This window comes from Xyrauchen texanus, chromosome 47 (genome assembly GCF_025860055.1).
Source record: "Xyrauchen texanus isolate HMW12.3.18 chromosome 47, RBS_HiC_50CHRs, whole genome shotgun sequence".
NCBI lineage: Eukaryota > Metazoa > Chordata > Actinopteri > Cypriniformes > Catostomidae > Xyrauchen > Xyrauchen texanus.
In genome coordinates, this window is record NC_068322.1 from 8,047,211 (window position 1) to 8,070,060 (window position 22,850).

General features: G+C 37.7%; 1 protein-coding gene across 1 annotated transcript in view; it reads left to right on the forward strand.

Moving 5' to 3' along the window:
- Positions 1-22,850, forward strand: part of LOC127638683 (myotubularin-related protein 5-like) — a 72,780-nt gene that overhangs the window by 18,098 nt on the left and 31,832 nt on the right. Inside the window, 8 exon segments of the mRNA XM_052120317.1 lie at positions 14,924-15,009; positions 15,206-15,343; positions 15,633-15,752; positions 16,073-16,183; positions 18,006-18,059; positions 19,735-19,764; positions 21,973-22,078; positions 22,257-22,389. Coding sequence (XP_051976277.1) covers positions 14,924-15,009; positions 15,206-15,343; positions 15,633-15,752; positions 16,073-16,183; positions 18,006-18,059; positions 19,735-19,764; positions 21,973-22,078; positions 22,257-22,389 — 778 coding nt within the window.

The window sequence follows — 22,850 nt, forward strand, 5'->3', positions numbered from 1 at the left end:
GCCGATTTTTAGCATTTTTTACATAATCGGCATCGGCCAATTTCCAAGTATATCAAGCCGATTATTAGGCAGGTGCATCTGTGGGCAGCCTAGTGTTGTTGTGGAACACGTGTTCGACGCACGCTGCCCCTAGAGTCATTTTCCAGCAGAGTGAACAGACCTCATTCAGTGCCTAAGGAAGGAGCTAAGTTCCTTGGAGAAAACAGAAAGGATTACATTTGTATAACTTCTTTATATTTAATTAAAAACTTTTGATATTTTACTGCCAACTTCGAGAAAAAATGCGACATGACATTCGGCTACTTTGGATATTGATAGCGTAGTTGAAGTTGCATTATCACAGCAGAAGGGTTGCTATCATGTCACACACAATAAGTAAGCAAGAATTTTGCAGTTACAGACAGTGAATCTGAGACTTTTATTTGTTCTGTTTGTGTGTCTTATATTTGAGAAGGTTGTCACTCAATGCAGAGAAATAAGTAATAAAAAAGATACCAACGCGCTATATGCTATTGAAGGACTGGCTTTGGTAAGCTTGGACGTTATCGGTTCTGCTGTCAGTACTGGAGAAATTAAGAAAATACATGTATTATTGCTATAAAGAGAAAGTTATTTTATCTCGCCAGCCATTTCTATGTATAATAATTCTATGAAACCATTTGTCTGTGATGCAATTTAGCTATTCGCAGAGAGAGAGAGAGAGAGAGAGAGAGATCGCGCACAGCGAGCACAACACAGCCCAGCTAAATGAGTGACAGAACTAAACATTCAAACATAGCCTGGTTTAGATCTGTGATATTAGTCTGATTTTATTTTTCGCCTTCCAAAGATTATAAAAAGAATATTTATACATAAGCCGCATTCATCCCTAAAACTCAAACTTAACGTCAGAATCAGCACGATCGGTGATTGTTGTAAAATGCAGTCTAGCTACTGTTGCTAAATTGCGGGACGCGTTTAATAATAAAAAGAGCGCAAGAGATACCGTTCCCAAGGCGTAGGCTCGAAACAGACAGCAATGAGACAAGCAAAGTATAGGCTATTTTGGGTTTCATGTGCGCATCTAAATGATCAACTATACACAAAAATATGTCTAAACGACCGACTTGGAGATTCACTTAAACACAGTTTATGTCTTAAATGGACGTAGTTATGGAAATAGTTGGGAGAAAATATGCTGCATCAGGAGTCTATTAGATCTGAACTCGGTCTTAAAGGGGAAGCATCCTAATAAACATGCCGACAATTGAGCCATTACTGCGAATGAAACAACAAAAGACAAAGAGAAAATCACTTACAGCTCTTGAATGAATAACTTCTGCATTAATAAGCATTAATCTATCTATGATAAACTATGCAGTGTTATTTTACAATTGATTACTAGATTATTAGATTTCTTTTTAGACCACACCTGAACAGTAATGTTAGTAGACCTTCCTGAAATTAAATCACTGTGCCTATATAACGTTTATCTTCAAAAGTACCGTTAAGAATACAGTTGAAGTACCAGATCGATAAGCAGTATCGGTAAGATAGTAATACCATTAAAACCTTAACGATACCCATCCCTAGTTATGCCTGTTCTTCTCTTTGATGCTCTGAATATTGGATTACGTGTCTGGATTGCCCCTTAATTAAAGCTGCATTTGGATCTCAACCTTCGTGTCTCGGAGCAGTTCGTAACACCTGCTTTGTTTATTTAATATATTTGTTATACATTATTTATACAATATGTTTTTACATTATACATTTTTAATTTAAGTGTCAAATTAATACATGTAAATGAAAATAGTATGCTCATATAAGCAATCTAAAAATTACAATAATTCATTTAATTAATCATTTCTTTAGCAGTTATCATAAGGAGATGCGTACACTCAACAAAGTAATATTAACATGTACATTACTGTGCTATAAAATTGGTTCATTTTAAACAACTTGAGATAATTATACATTGTAAACAGACGGACTATATGCTAAAATGCAAGTAGTGATAGCTTGGGGCATTTCTGCGACGGGGGCACACACTTTTGGGAACCTGGAAACTACAGCAATGTTATAAATTACTCAGAAACATATCAGTAAACGTGTTATAGTAACTTCACTGGACAATGTAGATACATTGCAATCATTTAATACATCAGTCAGTATAGTTCGATTCATACAAGCAATAGAATCTTCAACAACCCCATCAGACAACATATGCTAGTGTTATAACTAGCGAAGAACTTCGCCAAACAGTTAAAATTTTTTGTAGGCATACCATAGTGAATTGGGGTAAGGTAAAGACATTGTTTTTAACACTGTTTTTGTTATGTACTCAACATTAATGGCATTTTGTTAATTTTTTTAACCAAAAATTCTTCCGTAGCGCTACAAAAAAGATTATAATTTTTTTTAAATTCTAATATCACACAGCACAGATGCACTAAAGCTCTATGTACTTTCATTTTATTCATTTCATCAAAACGTTGTGAGGTGCTGCTGCTAATTGATATGCACGAAGAGTGCGAATCGGCAGAAAACTGTAGAAAAGTAGAACTCTCGAGAATGTGCATAGAAGGGCTGTTTGAAAGTAGATTTAGAGAAAAAAGGCATGATAGTGGGAAAATGATGAAAGAAGTTTTATTTTTGGGTGAACTTTCGCTTTAAAGGTATAGTACTGAAAAGTTATAGCATTAGCTTAGAGGTAATTTCTTTTATTTGTTAGAAAAATGGATATTATAACTGAAATTTACACATACGTAAGTATCGGAGTTGAATCCAAATTGGAATCGAATCGAGAGCTTGTGAATCAGAATCAAATCAAATTGTGAAATCTGTATCAATACCCTTTGAGACTGGCTAGGCCACTCCAGGACCTTAATGTGCTTTTTCTTGAGCCACTCTTTGTTGACTTGGCCATGTGTTTTGGGTCATTGTCATGCTGGAATACCCATCCACAACCCATTTTCAATGCCCTGGCTGAGGGAAAGATGTTCTCGCCCAAGATTTGATGGTGTGTGGCCCAGTCCATCGTCCCTTTGATGCGGTGAAGTTGTCCTGTCCCCTTAGCAGAAAAATACCCCCAAAGTATAATGTTTCCACCTGCATGTTTGACGGTGGGGATGGTGTTCTTGGGGTCATAGGCAGCATTCCTCCTCCTCCAAACACGGCGAGTTGAGTTGGTGCCAAAGAGCTTGATTATGGTCTCATCTGACCACAACACTTTCACCCAGTTCTCCTCTGAATCATTCAGATGTTCATTGGTAAACTTCAGACGGGCCTTTACATCTGCTTTCTTGAGCAGGGGTAACTTGCGGGCACTGCTGGATTTCAGTCCTTCACGGCGTAGTGTGTTACCAATTGTTTTCTTGGTGACTATGGTCGCAGCTGCTTTGAGATCATTGACAAGATCCTCCCGTGTAGTTCTGGGCTGATTCCTCACTGTTCTCCACATGGTGAGATCTTGCATGGAGCCCCAGACCGAGGGAGATTGACAGTTCTTTTGCGTTTCTTCCTTTAGCGAATAATCGCACCAACTGTTGTCACCTTCTCACCAAGCTGCTTGGCGATGGTCTTGTAGCCCATTCCAGCCTTGTGTAGATCTACAATCTTGTCCCTGACATCCTTGGACAGCTCTTTGGTCTTGGCCATGGTGGAGAGTTTGGAATCTGATTGATTGATTGCTTCTGTGAACATGTGTCTTTACTCCCTTTAAGAGTGTGCTCCTAATCTCAGCTCGTTACCTGTATAAAAGACACCTGGGAGACAGAAATCTCTGATTGAGAGGGGGTCGAATACTTATTTCCCTCATTAAAATGCAATTAAATTTGTAACATTTTTGACATACATTTTTCAGGATTTTCTTGTTGTTATTCTGTCTCTCACGGTTCAAATTAACCTACCATTAAAATGATAGACTGATAATTTCTTTGTCAGTGGGCAAACGTACAAAATCAGCAGGGGATCAAATACTTTTTTCCCACACTGTGTTTGATAGATATCTCAATATTTAACTTTTTATTTATTTTTTTATTCAGAGGAACCATCCTTTCAACCAACCAGCCTTTATAGCCAAGTAGATTCTCCAATTTAAATGCCTGATGTAAAATATCTGCACTTTATGCTAAATCTTAACTCATGAATGATATTAAGATAGCATGATATTATTTATGATTTTCAGATATATGCAACAACACAATAATATATAGTCACTGAAATCTAGTCACTGAGTTTTTAATTTATTTATTGGAAAGTACCTATTCACACAAATGAATGAATTTACCAACCCGATCTCTATTCATGTTTCATGCCTTGTCAATAGTTTGATCACAAGAGCTTGAAAAGTTTTTGAAAGCCTCTTTTCAGTCCAAAAATACACCACAGCTTGTCCAATGAAAACCAGAATGGCTGACCTAAAATATCAAAACCACAAGCCTTTGAATAGAACAGAGGATGACCACGGTTTCACACGTCTCTCTGGCTCAGAAAACTAATCTAAAATGTTAGGGTTTATAAAACTGTGGAAACAATGTAGAAGGCGACATTGTATTTCCAGAAGTAATGAGGTGTTTTTTTTTGTCATTGAAAAATAGTGCTCTAAAAAGTATAGAAAATGTGTTGAGGCTTGAGTATTTCCTCTATTGAAAAAGAAGCCAGAGCTGAATGCGGTTGTGGGATGGGTGGTTGCTGGCATGCAGGAAGGATGTGAGTTTGTTGAAGAGCTTTCGGCATAGAAAGAAAACGTCGCTCACTGTATCCCCTACCAACCGATTTTGGCAGGTGCATTCCACGATTCTCTCAATGCAAGTCCACCTAGAACATGCCAGCCAAGGCCAGTCCAAGCTTTGACTTTCTGAGTCTGTGAGCTCAGACCAGAATCGAATGCATATTATTGGGCTTAGAAAAAGGTGCATTGAGCCACTTACTCACTAGATGTTAATATTATATCATAGATTGGTGTGTGTGTTTTGCAGGCAAAAGTATAATTAAGTAGGGCTATACAATTAATTGAAAAATAAATAAATAAATAAAAATAGATATTACAATTACAGTTGCTGCAATTAACTAAACGTGAAAAGTGTAATTTTCAGAATTCTGTTTAGGTCTTCTCCCATTGCGTACATTTTTTTTTTGGGCTGTGTATATGAATGCAATTGCAAATCAGAGGCATGTAGATTAGTCTAAAGGCATATCAGTAATGGTCACTAAAAGCACTTTTTGTTTTTCATGCAATAAAAATAAAGCAATTGAGGAATACAGTTTTGGATGTGTATCCTACAGTATGTAAGAATATGGACTGAAGTTGCTCTACAAAAAATGTTACTTCTATTAATTGAAATGAGTAATTGCAATCAAAATATCAAGGGATATATAATCAACAAGAATGATTTTTGCCATATCATTAAGCATTATTATTATTAGCTGATGTGTGATAAAAATACATGTGCCTCTATGAGCTGCTTGGAGGATAAATCAAACGCCCAGTCTATTTTAAATTATCATGTAACCATAAAAAGATGTTACTGAAAGATTATTAATTTTTATAGTTCAAGAGAAATGAATGTGGCTTGCTGCACTTAATTTTAAAACAGTGATATGTTTTTTTTGGACATTGAATATATGGAAAAGTTGCAAGATTATGCAAATGTAAATGCATCGTTGACACTAGTCAAAATCAAGTCTAGTATCTAACTCTTGTATTGTTGTTATTATAAGACGCAACTGATAAAGATGGAACACATAATGTATTGACAGATTTAGTTGTATTGGTTGGCTTTAATATCTGTAGAATAGTATTTAAAAAAACGTTTTTGCAATTCAAAGGTCATTGGTTTGACTGCTTAAAACTCTAAGCTTATGAGTTTTAAAAGTCTGCTTAAGACTGTATTGTCTCTATTGCAATAGTGTTGACAGCCGTCAGTAGAAATATGTAAAACTGAATTGAGATGTCACAAACAGAAAGAGCATAGGCCAATGAAACTTAACTCTAAAGATGGTGTTCGATAACTTCCTGTGTCCTCCCACCTGCCCTGTGCTTTACTTTTTGTAAACCTCGCAGGTTGTTGCAGCCATAGCGACAAAGTGTTTTGACAACATGAGTTTCAGGCAATAGGCGGAGGCTGCGGTTTTCTGGTTTTGATATGGGGCCAAGTCTTTCTCCAGAATCCAGACATACACTTCATCTCTTAAAGCGACAGCAAAAGGATTTTTTTTTTTACCCAGTTCCCATTAACTTCTTTGAACAGTTAATGGGAACTTCTATTAATGGTAAATGGTCTGCACTTATATAGCGCCTTTTTAACCTTAACGGTATTCAAAGCGCTTTACACTGTGACTCATTCACCCATTCACACACACACATTCATACACCAATGGCGGCAGAGCTGCCATGGAAGGTGCTAGCCTGCCATTGGGAGCAACTTGGGGTTCAGTGTCTTGCCCAAGGACACTTTGGCATGTGGAGTCGTGTGGGTCGGGATTCGAACCACTAATCCTGCAGTTAGTGGCAAACCCGCTCTACCAACTGAGCCGTTGGCATTCATGTGTCAATCACAATCAGTGATTGACACATGAATGCCACATATTACTTTTCTGCTGTTTTTGAGTTGTGCCCAAAGAGAATCCTGCATTGGTTCCCCCAGAGTTGAATTATCTTGTGATTTCTGGCCCTCAATTGCTCCTGTCATCTTATCACTTCACTTCGGAATGAGTAGTGTGATTGTGTGACTGTCTCGTGGCATCTCTCTCAGATCCCTAATAGATGAGCGAGGGCTGAAATTTCCCTATTAATAACAGACGCAATTATAGGTCGCCAAAGCAGAAGTGCTTTGAAAATTTGTCATCATTCAATGAGTGCGTTTTTGCATGCACAACAATTGGCTGACAAAAAAAATAAAAATCAGCTCATACTGCTTTGGAGAAGAAGAAAAAAATCTAATTCAGTAATCACTGCTTTCCCTCATAAAAGGATGGCATGTTTAAAGCAGTGTAAGGCATTTACTTGACCTTACACATGGGTTATTAAGCATAACCGGTTTAAGATATGTGATTCTACAACTGTCTACAAAAAAGACGACTTTACGATGTCTTCATTTAATAGGGCTGATGATAATGATTATAATTTATGCTGTGGCTGAGACTGTGGTGTGTATTAAGGGAACTGTGTTCCAGGTTCATAGCTCTCATAGTTTAGGCCCATTAGTTTGTTTGAACTTTCACCCATAAAAAGATTTTGGAGGATTTTGCAAGTACTTTAAAGGGCCCAATTAAATGACTGAGAATATTAAATGACAGGATGGTGTGGTGTAGTGGTTATGGCTTAGGGCTGGTTTGATCCCTGTAAAGAGATAGGACCATGAACCATTCTGGCCCTGAGCACTTAATTGTAATAAACTAGAGATTGATCAATTGGACTGGGTAAAAAAAAAAAAATCCTTTTACTTTAACTTTTACTTCAGTTTGGGTTGTGTTGATTATTAGGCTATATCTGGTAAATAAATAGCAATTAAACTGTTTAGATTTGGCCATAGTTTGAATTTGTTATATGAATATTTTCGTAGTGTATCAAGTTTCCTGTATAATTTACCCCATTAGCTGAGAAAAAAATAATTTATATGCAAGTAAACTGAACATTATGACCCAAAAATATTCCTAAATTAATTAGAAAATTACAAAATCTGACACCCATCGAATGGAGAATTTGTGAATCGGAATTGAATCAAATCAAGAAATCTGTATCGATACCCAGCCTTATTGGTCAATAATGTTTTTATGACTGATATTTTTTTGTAAGTGTCTTATAACCGATATGAAGAACCAATTGCAATTGTTGCTTTATTTTTGCTTTTTAAATATTCATTCGACTACAAGAATAAAAAAATAATATGCAAAAGAATACTTTATTATTATTATTATTAATACTATTATTTTGTGATCTAAATGGTTGCAAATGAATGAGCTGTTGTCTAAACAAGCTTAAAATCTTATGCGGTTCATAGTTGATAGCAAATGAACAGTGGTGTAGTTTCATTAGGAGTGCTGTTATAGAGACCCACCAAATAGTTCCATTTATCATCAACTCAATAGAAAAATATGTTGAAGATTTAATGTCTTTTGTATTGTTTGATGGCCATTTTATCTCATCTTGAAGTCTTGTATGTCCAAATCCATCTCACCTGCTCCAGTCCTGATGGATCATTCCAACACATTCTCCATGTCCATGTACCACACAAGCCCAGATCTGATCAAGAGCCAAAATCTCAAGTTCAAGGTTTTGGTAGTCAGGTCTCACAAGCATAAGATAAGAGATGGATTGCATTGATAGACCATTGAAATGCAAGTCATTCCAGGCTTGTTTGGCTTCCATATTTGTATGTTGACCTATTTTCCATTCCCTTGAATTTCAGAAGGTTCTTAGGATTCTGACTATGGCTGGCTGCAAATTTGTCCTCAGCCCACTTGTTTTGATTCCAAGCTTTTTGTTTTGTCCCTGGAATCCAAAAATTAGGTCCGAATTCTCCCTGATTTCTCCAAAGTCTTGTGTTAAACTTAAAGGTGGGGTATGTGATTTGCAAAACGGCCGGCAGATTTTGAAAATACACAACTCATAAGGTCCTACCTTCTCTCCTCCAACGCTGGCCCTGACTCCACCCATTCGAAAAACATGGACGCGCAATCATGCACGAGCGAAAACTCAGATGCGCGAGAGCGAGCCAGGCTAGCATAGGTTGGAGTTTCTGCATGACGTCACCATTTACCTGCTAAGACCGTCAACATGGCACAACATTCAGCGGTAAGTTGCACCAGATATTATTAACATTCAACAGTCACATAAATCATTAGTATTGTTAGAAAATTGATGTTTTTGAAATGTAAATATATATTGTATAAATGTAAAATATATAAAAATATGTTGGACGTCACCGAAGTTTATGGCTAAATATAGGGCTGACCGATATAACGTTATCAGATGAGATTGTTATCGCATCTCGTCAGTAAAGCACATAACATAAAGTGCATTCATTGATTAGTAAATGCCATCAGCTGCTTTCAGATGGAGCGGCATATACTACACAGAGCCGTAGTTCACTAACAAGCTGGGCCGTGATAATGAAGGGTAAATTGCCAAGCTTGTCAGTGATGAACTACAGCTCTGTGTAGTAAATGCCGCTCCATCTGAAAGCAGCTGATGACTAACGGACACGCAGCCAGGGTGGTGGTGGGAGGGGGCATGGTACGACTGTTTGATTGACACATTTTCTGTCCAATGATTCTAGATGGTCTTGAAAATGATCGGCTGGAGTTTTTCGAGTCCTGCCTGTTCCACAGATGATTAAATTGCTTAATTTTCATTTCAGTGCTTCTAATTTACAGCCAGTAAGTGGGTTAGGAATAGGATTTCAAGTTATTTTGAAAAAATGGTCAAAAAAGAAAATCACATACCCCACCTTTAATGATCACGGTTGTCTGTGCATTCACACCCAATTACCTCCGCTTCTGAGTTAGTCAATCTGTGCATCTTATCACGTGGCTTGCTGTGCATGACACCGCAGAGACTCTGCATGTGGAGGCTCATGCTACCCTCCACGATCCATGCACAACTTACCATGTGCCCCACTGAGAGTGAGAACCACTAATCATGACCACGAGGAGGTTATCCCACGTGACTCTACCCTCCATAGAAACCGGGCCAATTATTTTGCTTGGGAGACCTGTCTGGAGTCACTCATCACACCCTGGATTCAAACTTGTGACTCCAGGGGTAGTAGTCAGCGTCATTACTCACTGAGCTACCCAGCCCCCCCCCAGTGGGATTTTTGAGAACGTGTGCTTAAGTTTTTGTACTCCGCTCTTATCTGGGAGCACCAGAGCTCTTGAATCGGAATGTCAAATAATGCTGGAATTGAAATGGGAGAATTAGTGTTTTGAGAACAGTGCCTGTTTGTGCTTGGAATTCTGTCTCTCCTTCACTCTTCCAAACACTTTTACTCTCGATTTAATATGGTGAAAAAGAGGGAGGGGTGGGAACAAAAGCAAGTTTTAAATTTCCAAACATGTTGGAGGCCTAAAAAATTGGTTTGATGTTGCAGCTCTGATCTTAACTGTGATTCATTCCTTGGCTGCATTGCTCAACATTTTCATTAGGAGAAAACTAAACCAATTCAGATTGTGCACTCTTATACTGTGGCAATAATATGACATTTGCACTAAATGGAGTCTGAGTGTAGAGTGATGATTGTCGGACTTATTCACTGACCATGGGCCCTGGCAGCAAGCCAGATCTTTCTTCGAATATCACTGAAAGTTGGTTCATTTCTTGCAACATAGCTGTGTGTATACAGGCCTGTAAACCAGCCATCTTAATATTTATCCTAACCAGTATCTGGAAAGATAAGGGAGAACTCCAGGCTAGTTCCATCTAAAGATAATTTTCACAGCAGGCTAATTGTGGCAACTTTCAATGTTGTGAATAGCCTCTATAGTGGTACCTATATTTTGGATGCGTTCCAGAATGAGTTCAGGTATTATTTTGCCTTACATGCAATAGAATTGCCTTTCTTGCATGAGATGCGTTCTTGCATTCAAAAACAGCTAGACAGTGTGCAGCGAAATAGAACTGAATGCAGAGGTTTCGAGACACATTTTTACAAGTGAGGCTAATTTTGATTAACACACTATCTAAACGCAAGACGAGTGTCGGGATGCTAAAAAACTGTGTGATTTGCAATGCAACAGGCAAAGATATTCCTCCTGTTCACGCACATCCCTGAAATTGTAAACCTATGAGATCTTGGCTAGTAGAAGAGTTGATGATTTGTTTAAACTAATTGTGGGTGTAGTTTGGACTGGACGTTCTTTGTCATTTATATTCCTCAATCTCATTTTAAACCAAATTTGCTCAAAGTAAAACCCCAGCTTTGTTCGCCTATGGTGCTTTAGTTCATTCAGGATAAAATATTTTGGCTTCCATGGTATAAACTTGGCCCTGCTGTTTAGATAGATACAGTCTAAAACCAACTTTTCATCAATTTATTTATTTGAACTGTACGGAAATAAATGAAAAGAATCATTAAATATTCATACTAAATATGCAATAAATGAGTTATTGACTTTGGCACATGAGCTCATAAATCATCGCCATCTGTACAAGCTAGAGTACTCAGAGTTTGTTTTTCTTGAATTATATTTGTCGTCTGACTTTTAATAGCTAGTAGGTAGACTTCTTTGCAGTTTCCCAACCCACTCCTTAAACAAAGTTGCGTTGGTGATGCACGCCCTGGCTGCATGTACTAAGCTTTAGTTAATTTCCCACAATCCATCATTGTTTATGACTCACCTGGATCACGCTGGAGTAAATATTGCTTTCTTCTGATGTAAAGAGGAGGGAGTATCCATTTACAATTTTGTAACTTATATTTCAGACCCATCTGCCACGTGCACCCACTGTACGTCACTTTTGTACGTGCAAACATGCACACGGGCATGTGAGGGTTTTGGTGGAAACTGAATATGTTGAAGTGTGCAATTTATCTTCAGCCATCTCTCTTTCTCTTTCACTTCTGTCGGTTAATTTATGAGCTACTGTTCATCTCTGTCCTAAAGTCAGAAGACTGGTCAGTACAACTCCTTTATACTGGGTCTAAACAACTCCGGCTGGAATCCCATGTTTCACTGCAGTAAGAATGTGCTCTGACTGACACACAAACCCTCCCTGTGTTCACCCTCACAACAGATCATCTACTGTAGCTCAGTCACACATTTCTTTGTGTGTGTGTATTGCACATACTGTATATCTGATAAGATTTTCAAATGGAAAAAATTCTTCTCTTCTGTCCTTTTGGAGTGATATCAGTGCTGAACATTTGATCGTTGGCCTGAGGGTGTTTCTCTTGTTGATTTATGTGTGTATGCATGTATTCTGATTTGTGTGGCGGTTCTTGGGAGACGTCCCAGGCATTGTTTGTTTTATGGTGGGCCTGTTCATGGTTTTGTTTAGCTGATGAAAGGCCATAGAGTGCTGTTCGTTCTCCCCTGTCGTGGTGTGATGTAATCGAAATGTCTTGCACTGCTATCTGCTGTTTTGCTACTATTTCTGGCTGAGCCATCTTATCTTTTAATTTCTATTAGCAACTACATGAAACCCGGCTTATGAATGTTGTAAGCAGCTATATATTACAAAAAATGCTTTATTAAGGTACTTTACTAATTTCTTGTTTGAAAAATGACATTAAATGACTTTAGCTTTTGTAATGTGATTTTGTTTTTTGTGGCAGATGCCATTTCCACCCTGGTGCAAATAATTGTGTATGCTATTTACACTCTAGTGCAAATAGTGGCAGATATTATTTGCATCCCAACCCTGGTGCAAATAATGGTAGATACTAATTGCATCCTGGTGCAAATATTATCAGAAACTATTTGCACCCACATTAAATAAACCCCTAACCTTACCTTAGAAAAAATAACCTTGGTTTTACTATAATAACCATGGTTTCACCATGGTATTTGTTGTAAATTTACAGTAACCACAAAATTAACCATAGTTACTATATTAACAACATATTACTGTACTCGACATTCACTGTGACCAAATCACACAACAACATTTATTTTAAATGTATCTATTAATTTAAGAAGTATTATATGAAATATTAAGATAAGATTCGAACAGCGGTCACTAGGACAACAGTACACAATCACACAACATCTTTACTCCTCATGCCACTGCAGCAACATCTATTGTTTGATTTGTCGTATATTTCTTTGGGTCCATCACACTATTGGTTAATAGCTGCACTGTGTGGCAGATGCTATTACACAAGGGTGCAAATCGTCACTCCGTTTTCTTTTTTAGAAATGTTTTTAGAATAGGCATTCTCTCTCAGCTAATGCTTTTAATTGTACGGGGACCTTTAAACTTGGTACATTTCGAGAATGTGAATTGTTTTTATTTTTGTTCACATTTGAGCATTTTAAAAATGTACATATTCCATGTATTCCAATAATAAATATGGTCTAAAAACACATTGTGACATGTTTTTTGTTTACATACAAAGTTGTACTTATTTACAAATATTTACATTGATATGAAGAACAAGTGATAAAATGGTACTGTCTCTTTAAGAATAGCAGCAGTTCTGCAAGCGTCTCACAGAAGTGTTTCAGTGGCTCATCACAGATATTTTTAGGCACATATTGTGACATTGGGGCATTGTAATTGGGTCTCCTATGCGAGTGATTACAGTAGAGGGATGTGCATAGAGTAAAATATCGATCTTGTGATTTTACGAATCGATGTCAGAATTGCTCAATTGAATATCGCGATCAATTGGAAAATCAGATTTTTTTTTTACCCAGCAGTTGTATGGATTTGGATGTTCGGCTATGATATAATTGATAATGTTATTTTTCATGCCCACACAGCTTAGGTTTTGTCAGCAAATATTCAAGTTGTTTCCGATTCAGAGATAGTTACTAAATTTGAATGAACGATTATATAAACAAACACTTTTTTTCTTTAGAATAATTACATTGATAAATTGTGCACAACATTACATTTGTAACTTTTATTATGAAAGTGAAAAGACAAAATTTTGATGACATACTACACAACTAATTGTCAGTCACCAATGTAACAATTAAAACCTACAACTTTTGCAGTCTCAAAGACTTCTGTGTTTGAACAACTTTGTAGGTCAGGAAGTCTGCATTATCAGTCTGTTATGTCAAGTTTTGTCAAGTAATTTTTGCCTAGAAAACAATGAATATGTAACTCATGAAGGATTATGGGGTGATCATGTCACATGTGCTTGAGTAGGCATGCATCGATCTGCTACCTGGATCGATATCAGCTCCGATACTGAAGCTTTTAGATGGATCGAGTATGGGTCTGACGAGCCCGATCCAAATCCGATACTGTGTGTTAGTCATGTTCGTTACTGTCAAGCTCCAAAAATGACATAAAAGAACCAAAAAAACACAAAGTAGTTCATATGACTTGTGCGTTTTATTCAAAGCCACTTGAAGACGTACAATAGCTCTGTGAATCACAAAAGGCTGTGTTTAATAATTAAATATATAAAATGCATGTGCAGCTCCAGCGCATCAGTGAATGCTCTGTATACATGCACACACTTGTGGCTTCACGCGGTGAGCAACATTTGAGCGCTACTCAAGAACAACATCTCAGATGAAGTTGCACAATAGTTCGGTTCACTTATAATATGCATTTTGAATGGCACTGGAGGTGCTTTTTTTTTTAATCAGAATTTTAATCTACTGTGAACTTGCCTATAAACAGACCCACAGGACTTCCTGGAGAGTTCAGAATATCAAAATAAAAGCTAAATGTTTAAAAGTTAAAGTGGACGATTGAGATATATTACTATTATAATATATTATTATTATTATTATTATCGTTTGTTTACAAATTATAACAATATTTAAGTTGAATGGGTTCCAAAAAATAACTGTGTGAATGAAAAGTGGACTGATGTCTTACAATTAAATTGCACACAAAAAAGTCCAGATGTAAGCTGCAAACTTTTTGCAAAAAAAACAAAAAATAGCTTAATTTCTACTGATGACTTTTACTGGAATTACTGTTAATTTTGCTGCTACATTATCCAGTATACTAATTAATAATAAAGTGTTTCTTAAGCTATACATTTATATTAAAATAATGTGTAGTTTGAGGTTTGTGTTTCTTTACATATTAAAGATTACACCCAATTAGTTCCACACTATAATGTAAAGATATTCTTAACTGATTATGCAAAAAAACAACACTGATCAAAATCGGGATCTGTATCGGCCGATACTGAGATTTCCGATATCTGAATCGGATCGGAAGAGAAAAAGTGGTATCTGTGCATACCTAGTGCTGTGCTACTTTCATTCCTGTGCTTTAATTTATTCTTTTTTTTCTTTTTGTGTGTAGGAGGTAGTGAGGGTCAAGGGCGGATTCTCCAGCGTTTCCCAGAGAAAGACTGGGAAGATAACCCCTTTCCTCAAGGCGTTGAACTGGTAAGCCGTCACACACTTAGACTGAGATGCTATTCCAAATGTATTACCAGTGTTAGATCATGTATAGTAATTTTCTGCATAAAAACTGAACGTTTTGTATGTTTGTCAGTGAAATAATATTTGTGTTTTATTTCATCTGTCTTGGAACTCTTGATACATTATCAGCTTTAGGTTGTGATTTGTGTTGTTCTTTCAGTTCTGTCAGCCCAGTGGATGGCAGCTGGTTCCTGAGAGAAAGCCTCCTTCATTCTTTGTGGCGGTTCTAACTGACATCAACTCTGAGCGGCATTACTGCGCCTGCTTCACCTTCTGGGAATCTGTGGATAACCCACTGGTCAGTGCAGAACACGTGGACATAAATAGAAAGAAGGGAAGAGAAGGGTTGCAGAGATATGAAGTTTGTGAGACTAGGGAAGACAAACAAATAACAGGATGCAACAGGGTTGATGGGTGAAGTGATTTACTGCCATGTGGAAGTGGATTGCGGTGATTGAGAAATTGCCCTTTTTTACTTAGTCTGTTTAGCAGATTTTGAATTAAATGGATGTGTGATACAGCCTACATTTTAGACTATTTTGGAGTATTGGCATTCAGTGTACATTTTGATGTGTGTTTGGCTACAGAAAGGAGAGCCCAGTGAGGCTGATGAATATGACAGTCCAGATGTTCTCCAGCCTGCTCAACTCTATGCCCCCAAAAGCTTGGTTCTGGTGTCCCGCCTGGACCACACAGAGGTCTTTAGGGTAAGACTCATAGACACACACTAAGGTGCACATGCATAAATGAATCTTAAAAGTTTCGTCAAAGCTTTGGCCTAGTGGTTTGCAAAGACATGTTGAGCCACATTGCTCATTATGGAGATTCAAATTCAGACCGCACCTTGTCCAGATCTCATTCTCGAATAATTTAGACTTGCTCCGACTCTACTGTCTCTTTCTATATACAATGTGGCAAAAAGCTTGAAGATGAAAAAATAAAACCGGAATGCATACATGTAATCTAAGTATGCATTTAATGTTATAAGATCTCTTTAAATGTGATCTTGTGTCTCTTTTCTATGCAGAACTGTTTGAGTCTCATCTACACGGTTCATGTGGATGGCCTCAACGTTCCCATGGAAACGGTGATTGGAAACCTTCTCACCTGTATCATTCCCATAGCTGGAGGCTCTCAGGTAAGAAATGTCACAATCACAGTCTATCATGCTCTTTGTGCCTTGGCTTGTAGTGTGCAGGGATGCAGTGCTTTAAAGGTTAAGTGCTAAATGTCTGCATTCAAATTGAGTTTTTCTACTGCACGGTACAGCTCGACTCTGCTCGCTTTTTGGGGGTTTTCCCACTGTGGATAGTACCTGGTACCTGACACTTTTTTTTAGTACCACCTCGGTCGAGGTTCTAAGCGAGCCGATCCGATACTAAATGTGACGCCAAAACCCTGCAGGTCACTGATAGTTCAGAGAGAATTGTCACTACCAGAGTCACTGGATTTGCGACACGGGACATCAACCTGCTAGTTTTAAAGTTGGCAACAGTGATAGCAGTATCATTTGTTCACGCGACTTCTGAATTGTAAAAAGAAATGGCTGTGCACAAAACCACGCCGTGCTCAATAAACGAGGTGCAGACGTTCCTCTCGTTAGCGGCGAACGAAATGACACCAAACGAATAAGTCTTTCAGGAAGTGTCTCAACTGTTGGCTGCACACGACTACCACTGGACCTACCAACAGTGTAGGGAAAAGTTAAAAAAACTTAAAAGTGACTACAGAACCATCAAGGACCACAACAGCTGGAGTGGTTCAAATGGAGGAAAGTGGAAGTTGTTTGACCAAATGGACGCTATCTATGGCTATAGACCAGTAAGCAATGGGAGGGAGAGTGCCCTGGACTCGGCCACTGCGTTATTGGAGTCCACGATGGAGGATGGTACGTTTTGTTACGTTAACTCTATATTCTGCTTGAAAGCTTCACTTTATTTAGGTGACGAGCTACTGGAAGCTTGCTTCTTAAACAACCTGGTCAATTTAACTGTTCCACTTGTGTAAAATTACCATGCAACAACTGCTTTATGCAGCACAATGAGCTAGTAGCTAACAACTAGAGGTTGTTTGATTGTTTATGGTCAAAGTTTAAAATGATGTCATGGTAATAAAGGCGGCGCAACTAGGTGGCACTAAATCGTGCAGTGGAAAATTGCCAATAGTGCAATGCAACTGAATTGTAAAAATAATTACTCTATTATATAAACAAGTATCTCACTCTTACCAGGTAATCCTACCTGAAACTCACAGCAGCGTGGTGTTTTGATAGTGCCACAGTTTTTATACTTCTCAGCGAAATCATTTATGGATTACTTATAGTTGTCTCTGCATATTATGGTTTGATTGGGAGGTATTTTTTACAGTGGAAAGAAATACACACTTCAGCTATGATCTGAAATGGACATCTTCCGATTTTTCTCCCTTTTTTTTTTATTTTATTTTTACTTCTACACAATTCTTCTTTCATTCTGAATGAATTGTGTATGTTCATGTGTATGTGATACGGTTTCTCTCTAGGGATTCTTATCTGAGATTAAAGACACATTTGTAAATGGTGCTGTAATCCTGTGTATTGTGGGTAGTTTATGAAATCTGCTCTGTTGCGGATGACCTGGATTGATCTGGTCTTAAACTTCATCTCTCTCCATCTGCTTCAGAATGTTTATGATCATGAATCGTTTATATGTACAGTAAATCTCACAAAGTTTAGCACATTTTCCCCACAATTCTCATTAACATAATGATAAAAAGTCTCATTTTCATTCTCAATTCCCTTTTAAGTTCTTATGATCAATAAGAAGAGCCTTAAGCGAGGTTTTCAAAGCTTCGGTATACTACTCTATGTATAATATGCCCATATGTGATGTATGTACTCATATAAGTTCACATGAGGTTGATTGTGTTACAACCGCATGATTCCCCAGCTGAAGTTGAACCCAGACTCCTGTGTGTTCCAGACAAATGATCCCCCTCTTTGTAGTATAACTGACCAGCTACTGGGTTGTTTCCAGGTAATATTTTCCTTTTAGCTGCTTCAACCAATCAAACTATTTGTGATTCTTCCTGATAATTGAACATCAAACTGCACTCTGATTTTTCTCAGTCATTTCGAAAGCACATCATCTCATAAGAATCAACAATATTTCCTTTCTTGTTCTTTGGCTTTAATCAAATGCACTTGGGAATTGAAATCAGATCATTCTTTTCCTTTTTTTTGGGTGATGGCTGATGGTTTCTCTTGTTTCTTCATTATTTTTGATGTCTCTTTGAACTGATAAACACTTAAGTATACTCTCGCCACACACACACACACACACACAGCTTATGAGGTCAGTGTTTGTGTCGTGGGTCTGGTTGCGTGGACTGAACATATGGGCAGGGATGGTGGCAGATGGCGTCTAAGCAGGCTGCAGCATCTATGAAGGACGGCCTAGAAACGCACAATCGCTTCTCTTATACAACACACTACGGATTCAGTGCGGTGTTTTGATTGTTTTGCAATCTGTGAGTGTTGTTTTTTGACGGTGTTAGTTTGAGGAATTGAAAAATTGATTTACTATGCCCTTTCAAATATAGTTGTGAAGATATAGGTCACAACAGTGATGGCCCACTTTGTCTGTAGGTAAACTGAAGTACATTTCTGAAGTTCCGGTAATTGTTCATCAAAAATTGTGCCAATATTTACTTAACCTTATGACGTTCCAAATCTGCATTCTGTTGTTTATTCTTTGGATAAACAGACCAATATTTAAATCGTTATTCAGTGATGAGATCTTTATCTCTGTCGAAGCTCACCATTTTTGAATTCTGGATTTGAATGCTGCTAGATGCAAGATTTTCAGTGAAATTGCATTGTGGTCTATTTCTCACACAGTGGTATTTGTATGGCTTCAGACACTTTGAATACAGTGCACAAATTGTATGAAGACTTAAGTGATACTTTTTTGTGCTTTTTTTGGGGGTGTTATTTGGAACAGCCATGGTCGCAACAAGCAGTTGTTGTGTTTACAATTTTTTGGAACTATTATTATTTTGTGTTTCACTAAATAAATAAAGTCAGATGTGTTTGGAACATAACGAGAGTGAGTAAATCATGACAGAATTTTCATTTTGGTGAACTATTACTTTTGGGAGACTGAAATAATGAATGGTGTTGTGACTGGAGACAAGATTTTTGGCACGTAGTGTGTATTTGGAAGAAGTTGAGTCAGGTGTGACTTCATCAAGTGACACATTTTATGTCTCCTGATTTATTGTGGACTTTCTGGAGGGCATGTTTTATTGTCCCTGACCCCAGGCCACAGTGCCAAATAAAACATGTGTGTTTGTTTTCCCAAGATAATCCATGCAAATATGTCCATATACCAGAAGTCATCAACGTGATATCAAATCTAGAGTTTATGCAAGTCAGAATTTCCCAGGCCTCACTTTCTGTTTCAACAAGTATTTCACCAGTTTATACAGCAGTCTTATTTTTCATATTTCCTGTGACCCTTGCCCTACATGTTGTCTTTCAGCTGTATTTTATAATCAAAACTTTTTCAACATTTTGCATTTTATTATGTATTTTTACTCTTTTTGCTGTTTCTCGATTTTATTTTATTTGTAGTTTTTTAATGTCTCTCAATCTTGGTGTGTCTAACACTTTGCTGTGATTATATCTGTGTTTTTGTGTTGCTAATCTAGCCGGGCCAGGACAACAGAGAGGAGAGCTCGGTATGCCCAATTTGATTTCGTTCAGCCCTTTCTGTCACTGTCAATCCTGCTACCCCTTCTGTATTTTGTTCAACCAGTTAATACACACTTAACATCAGGGGAACCATTCCGAAGATTTCAGACCAGTTTGAAATTTCTGATTAATGAAAACTGATACTGTTTCTGACTAAACCTTGCACTATAGTTGATCAAATCTTTGATGTATGAAAGTGGTTTCCATTGTCACTCCTCTCCTGTTGCTGTGGCTGTTAGAAGCATGTGCTATGGTTTCCCTGAATAGCTGAAGACCAAGGTTGTGGTCTTGCAAATGTTGTGGTATATAGCTGTATTTGGCATAATAGCTCAGTAACAGCATTTTAAACTATAAACGCTAAACATTATCGCTTAAAGTTGCTATGCAAGTCTCTGCACTGTGAAGTTGCTAGGGGGCGTTCTTACTGCTGTGGTTCTAAAGTTATTGGTGGTCTGCACGTCTGCCCATATCTTTTGAAACACAACTTCTCTGGGATGGTTTTTGCAGTTGTAGCGTGCTGACAATATTAAAGTTATAACTCTATGCGAAGTTACGCCTTTAAATTCATAACTTTTAAAAAAATGCTGACATAGCCATCAAAGCTAGGACTGAGTAAATATATAGATTTTTCGATTAATCTCGATCTTCATTTAAACAATCCTGATTATCGTTTCCTAAAATCCCAAGATTGATCTTTTACTTTAAAGATTACTTACAATTTGGTTGTGTGGATTATTATATCTGATTAATAAATAGCAATTGAACTGCATAGTTTGGGGCCCTGATGTTAATTTTCAAAATGTAAATGTTTGTAATGTACCAAGTTAGATGGTTCCCTGTGTACTTCAGCTGAGAATTTGTTTAATATGTAAGCAAAATGGACATTAACTGAAATAAACCTGAATGAATCAGAAGCTAATGAAATAGTTTCGAAATCGGAATCGAATCAAACCTGGAAATCGATTCCCAGTCCTAATCAGAGCATCACTTTTGTAACAAATTCCTCGCCTTCACAACAATGCATTTCAAAGACAATTCCAGTCAATATGTTTGTGCTTCTATATCTGTTAGAAACACAATTATAGACTGAATTACAAACTGAAAGCATTAAGTTATCGCTGTGGATCTGTCATTTCACAAGTTATTTTCCATAAGTGTTTGATTGCATCAAGCATTTAATGAGAGTGCACAACATGCATGAGCTCTAGTCTTGCTTTAAACGCTCCGTGTGCTGTGCCTGATGCCCTTTGTAACGGTGGCTGTTTGAAATTATGGTGATATCACCCCCACTTTGCCATCATTTTACAGTCACTAAAACTGATTTCAGTTACACCAATTGACTGACCTCACCTCTGCTTGAGTTCACTGAAAGGATGTGAAATCATATGTATAACTCCAAAAATGGGCATACGTTACAATATGTGTTCGGTTTTATGAATATATCCAGACTAATTATAACTGCACAATTTGAATAATTTCCTTTCGCTTGTTGATCACTGCTGGTTATGTCTGAAGTAAAACCTATATCTGTAATGTCTGAAATGATTACCCTAATCTCCTTTTGCTTTCAGCTAATCATTTGTGTGATTCACTTCTGCTCTGCAAAAAAAAAAAAGAAAAACCTGCTAAACCAGCCTATGCTGGTTTACTGGTCAGGCTGTTCTGATTTGCTGTTTTTAGAGGGGTTTTGAGCACATTTCAGCTAGTCAGGCTAACCAGCTAAATCCAGCTTGGCCAGACTGGGAAACCAGCTAGGCCATCTTAAATCATCTAAAATTAAAATGCAGCAAACCAATATTGATCCTCAATCTATACATTGCTTTCTTTTTAGCTTCATGTTTAATATATAAAATAAGCACTGAATGTGACTATTTTATAAGCGAAAATTGACTTGAAATGTGCCAATATGGAAGCACTCTTTGCTCTATGGTGCTGTTCTAAATGGTGACTACTTCAGTTTAACCTCCTCCTTTAGCTAACTCCACGACCAGCCTGCCGTGCACACATTAATCTCTTCCATAATGCCGTAATGAATATACTAGACAGTGCTTCCTTTTTAAAAGCTGTACTCATTCTGTCTTTCTCTTTTTCTGTTATCATCCCCCAATCTCTCTTTTTCACCTCTTTATATTCACCTCTGTCTCTACATATCTACACTGCTGTTTCTTTTCACCCTTTCCTTTCTATCTCTACAGAGGACCATAACCCTTGGTGCTGGCGACAGGCAGGTTATTCAGACGCCTTTAAACGACTCCCTCCCTGTGAGTGGTTGCAGTGTGGCCCAGCTTTTCAGACAGCTCGGTAAGCCAATCAGCAGCCGGCTTAGGTGCTAAACGGCAAATCAGCTTCATTAAAACAACAACAGTTGGTGTCAAGTGTCAGATGTGGACAGTGTAATCTCCACCTTGTTGTTAAATAAAAGAAAGCAGTGCAGCTGATATTTTTAGGATCATTTTGCTGTCTCTCTCTCTCTTTGCAGGAATAGTGAATGTTCTCTGTATATTCTGTGCGGTTTTAACGGAGCACAAGATTCTGTTCCTCTCCAGCAGTTACCAGCGGCTAACAGATGCCTGCAGGGCGCTGCTGGCCATCATGTTCCCACTTAAATACAGGTAAAAGGGAATCTTTCCTTCTGTGATTTACACCTCCCCACCCCTTGTGAGTTTATGTATTTTTCCATTTTTGGTAAGTGTTCATTAGGGTTGGGAACCAAGAGCTGGTTCTTATTCAGATCCAGTTCCATTTTTCCAAAAAAATACCTGAACCGAATGATTTTCATGACTTTCAGTACCGATAACAGTTTTCGAACACTCATTCTTCTGCCAATGCGGATGGGACACAGTGCTGATATACTCTGACAGTGTTTCCTGCACTACCATTCAGCGGTACTGAATCAGCAAAGTGAAAAAAACAGTGTCCAGTTTAGTCTGATTCCTGAATGAATGACAGCCTTGTCTTTTTAATCTACAGCATGAAATGTACAACGCTACCAGTGTAGCCTGATTTCTGACTCATATTAGCCGGTTCTTTTGAATTGACAACGTGACCAGTGTAGTCTGAATCCCAAACTAAC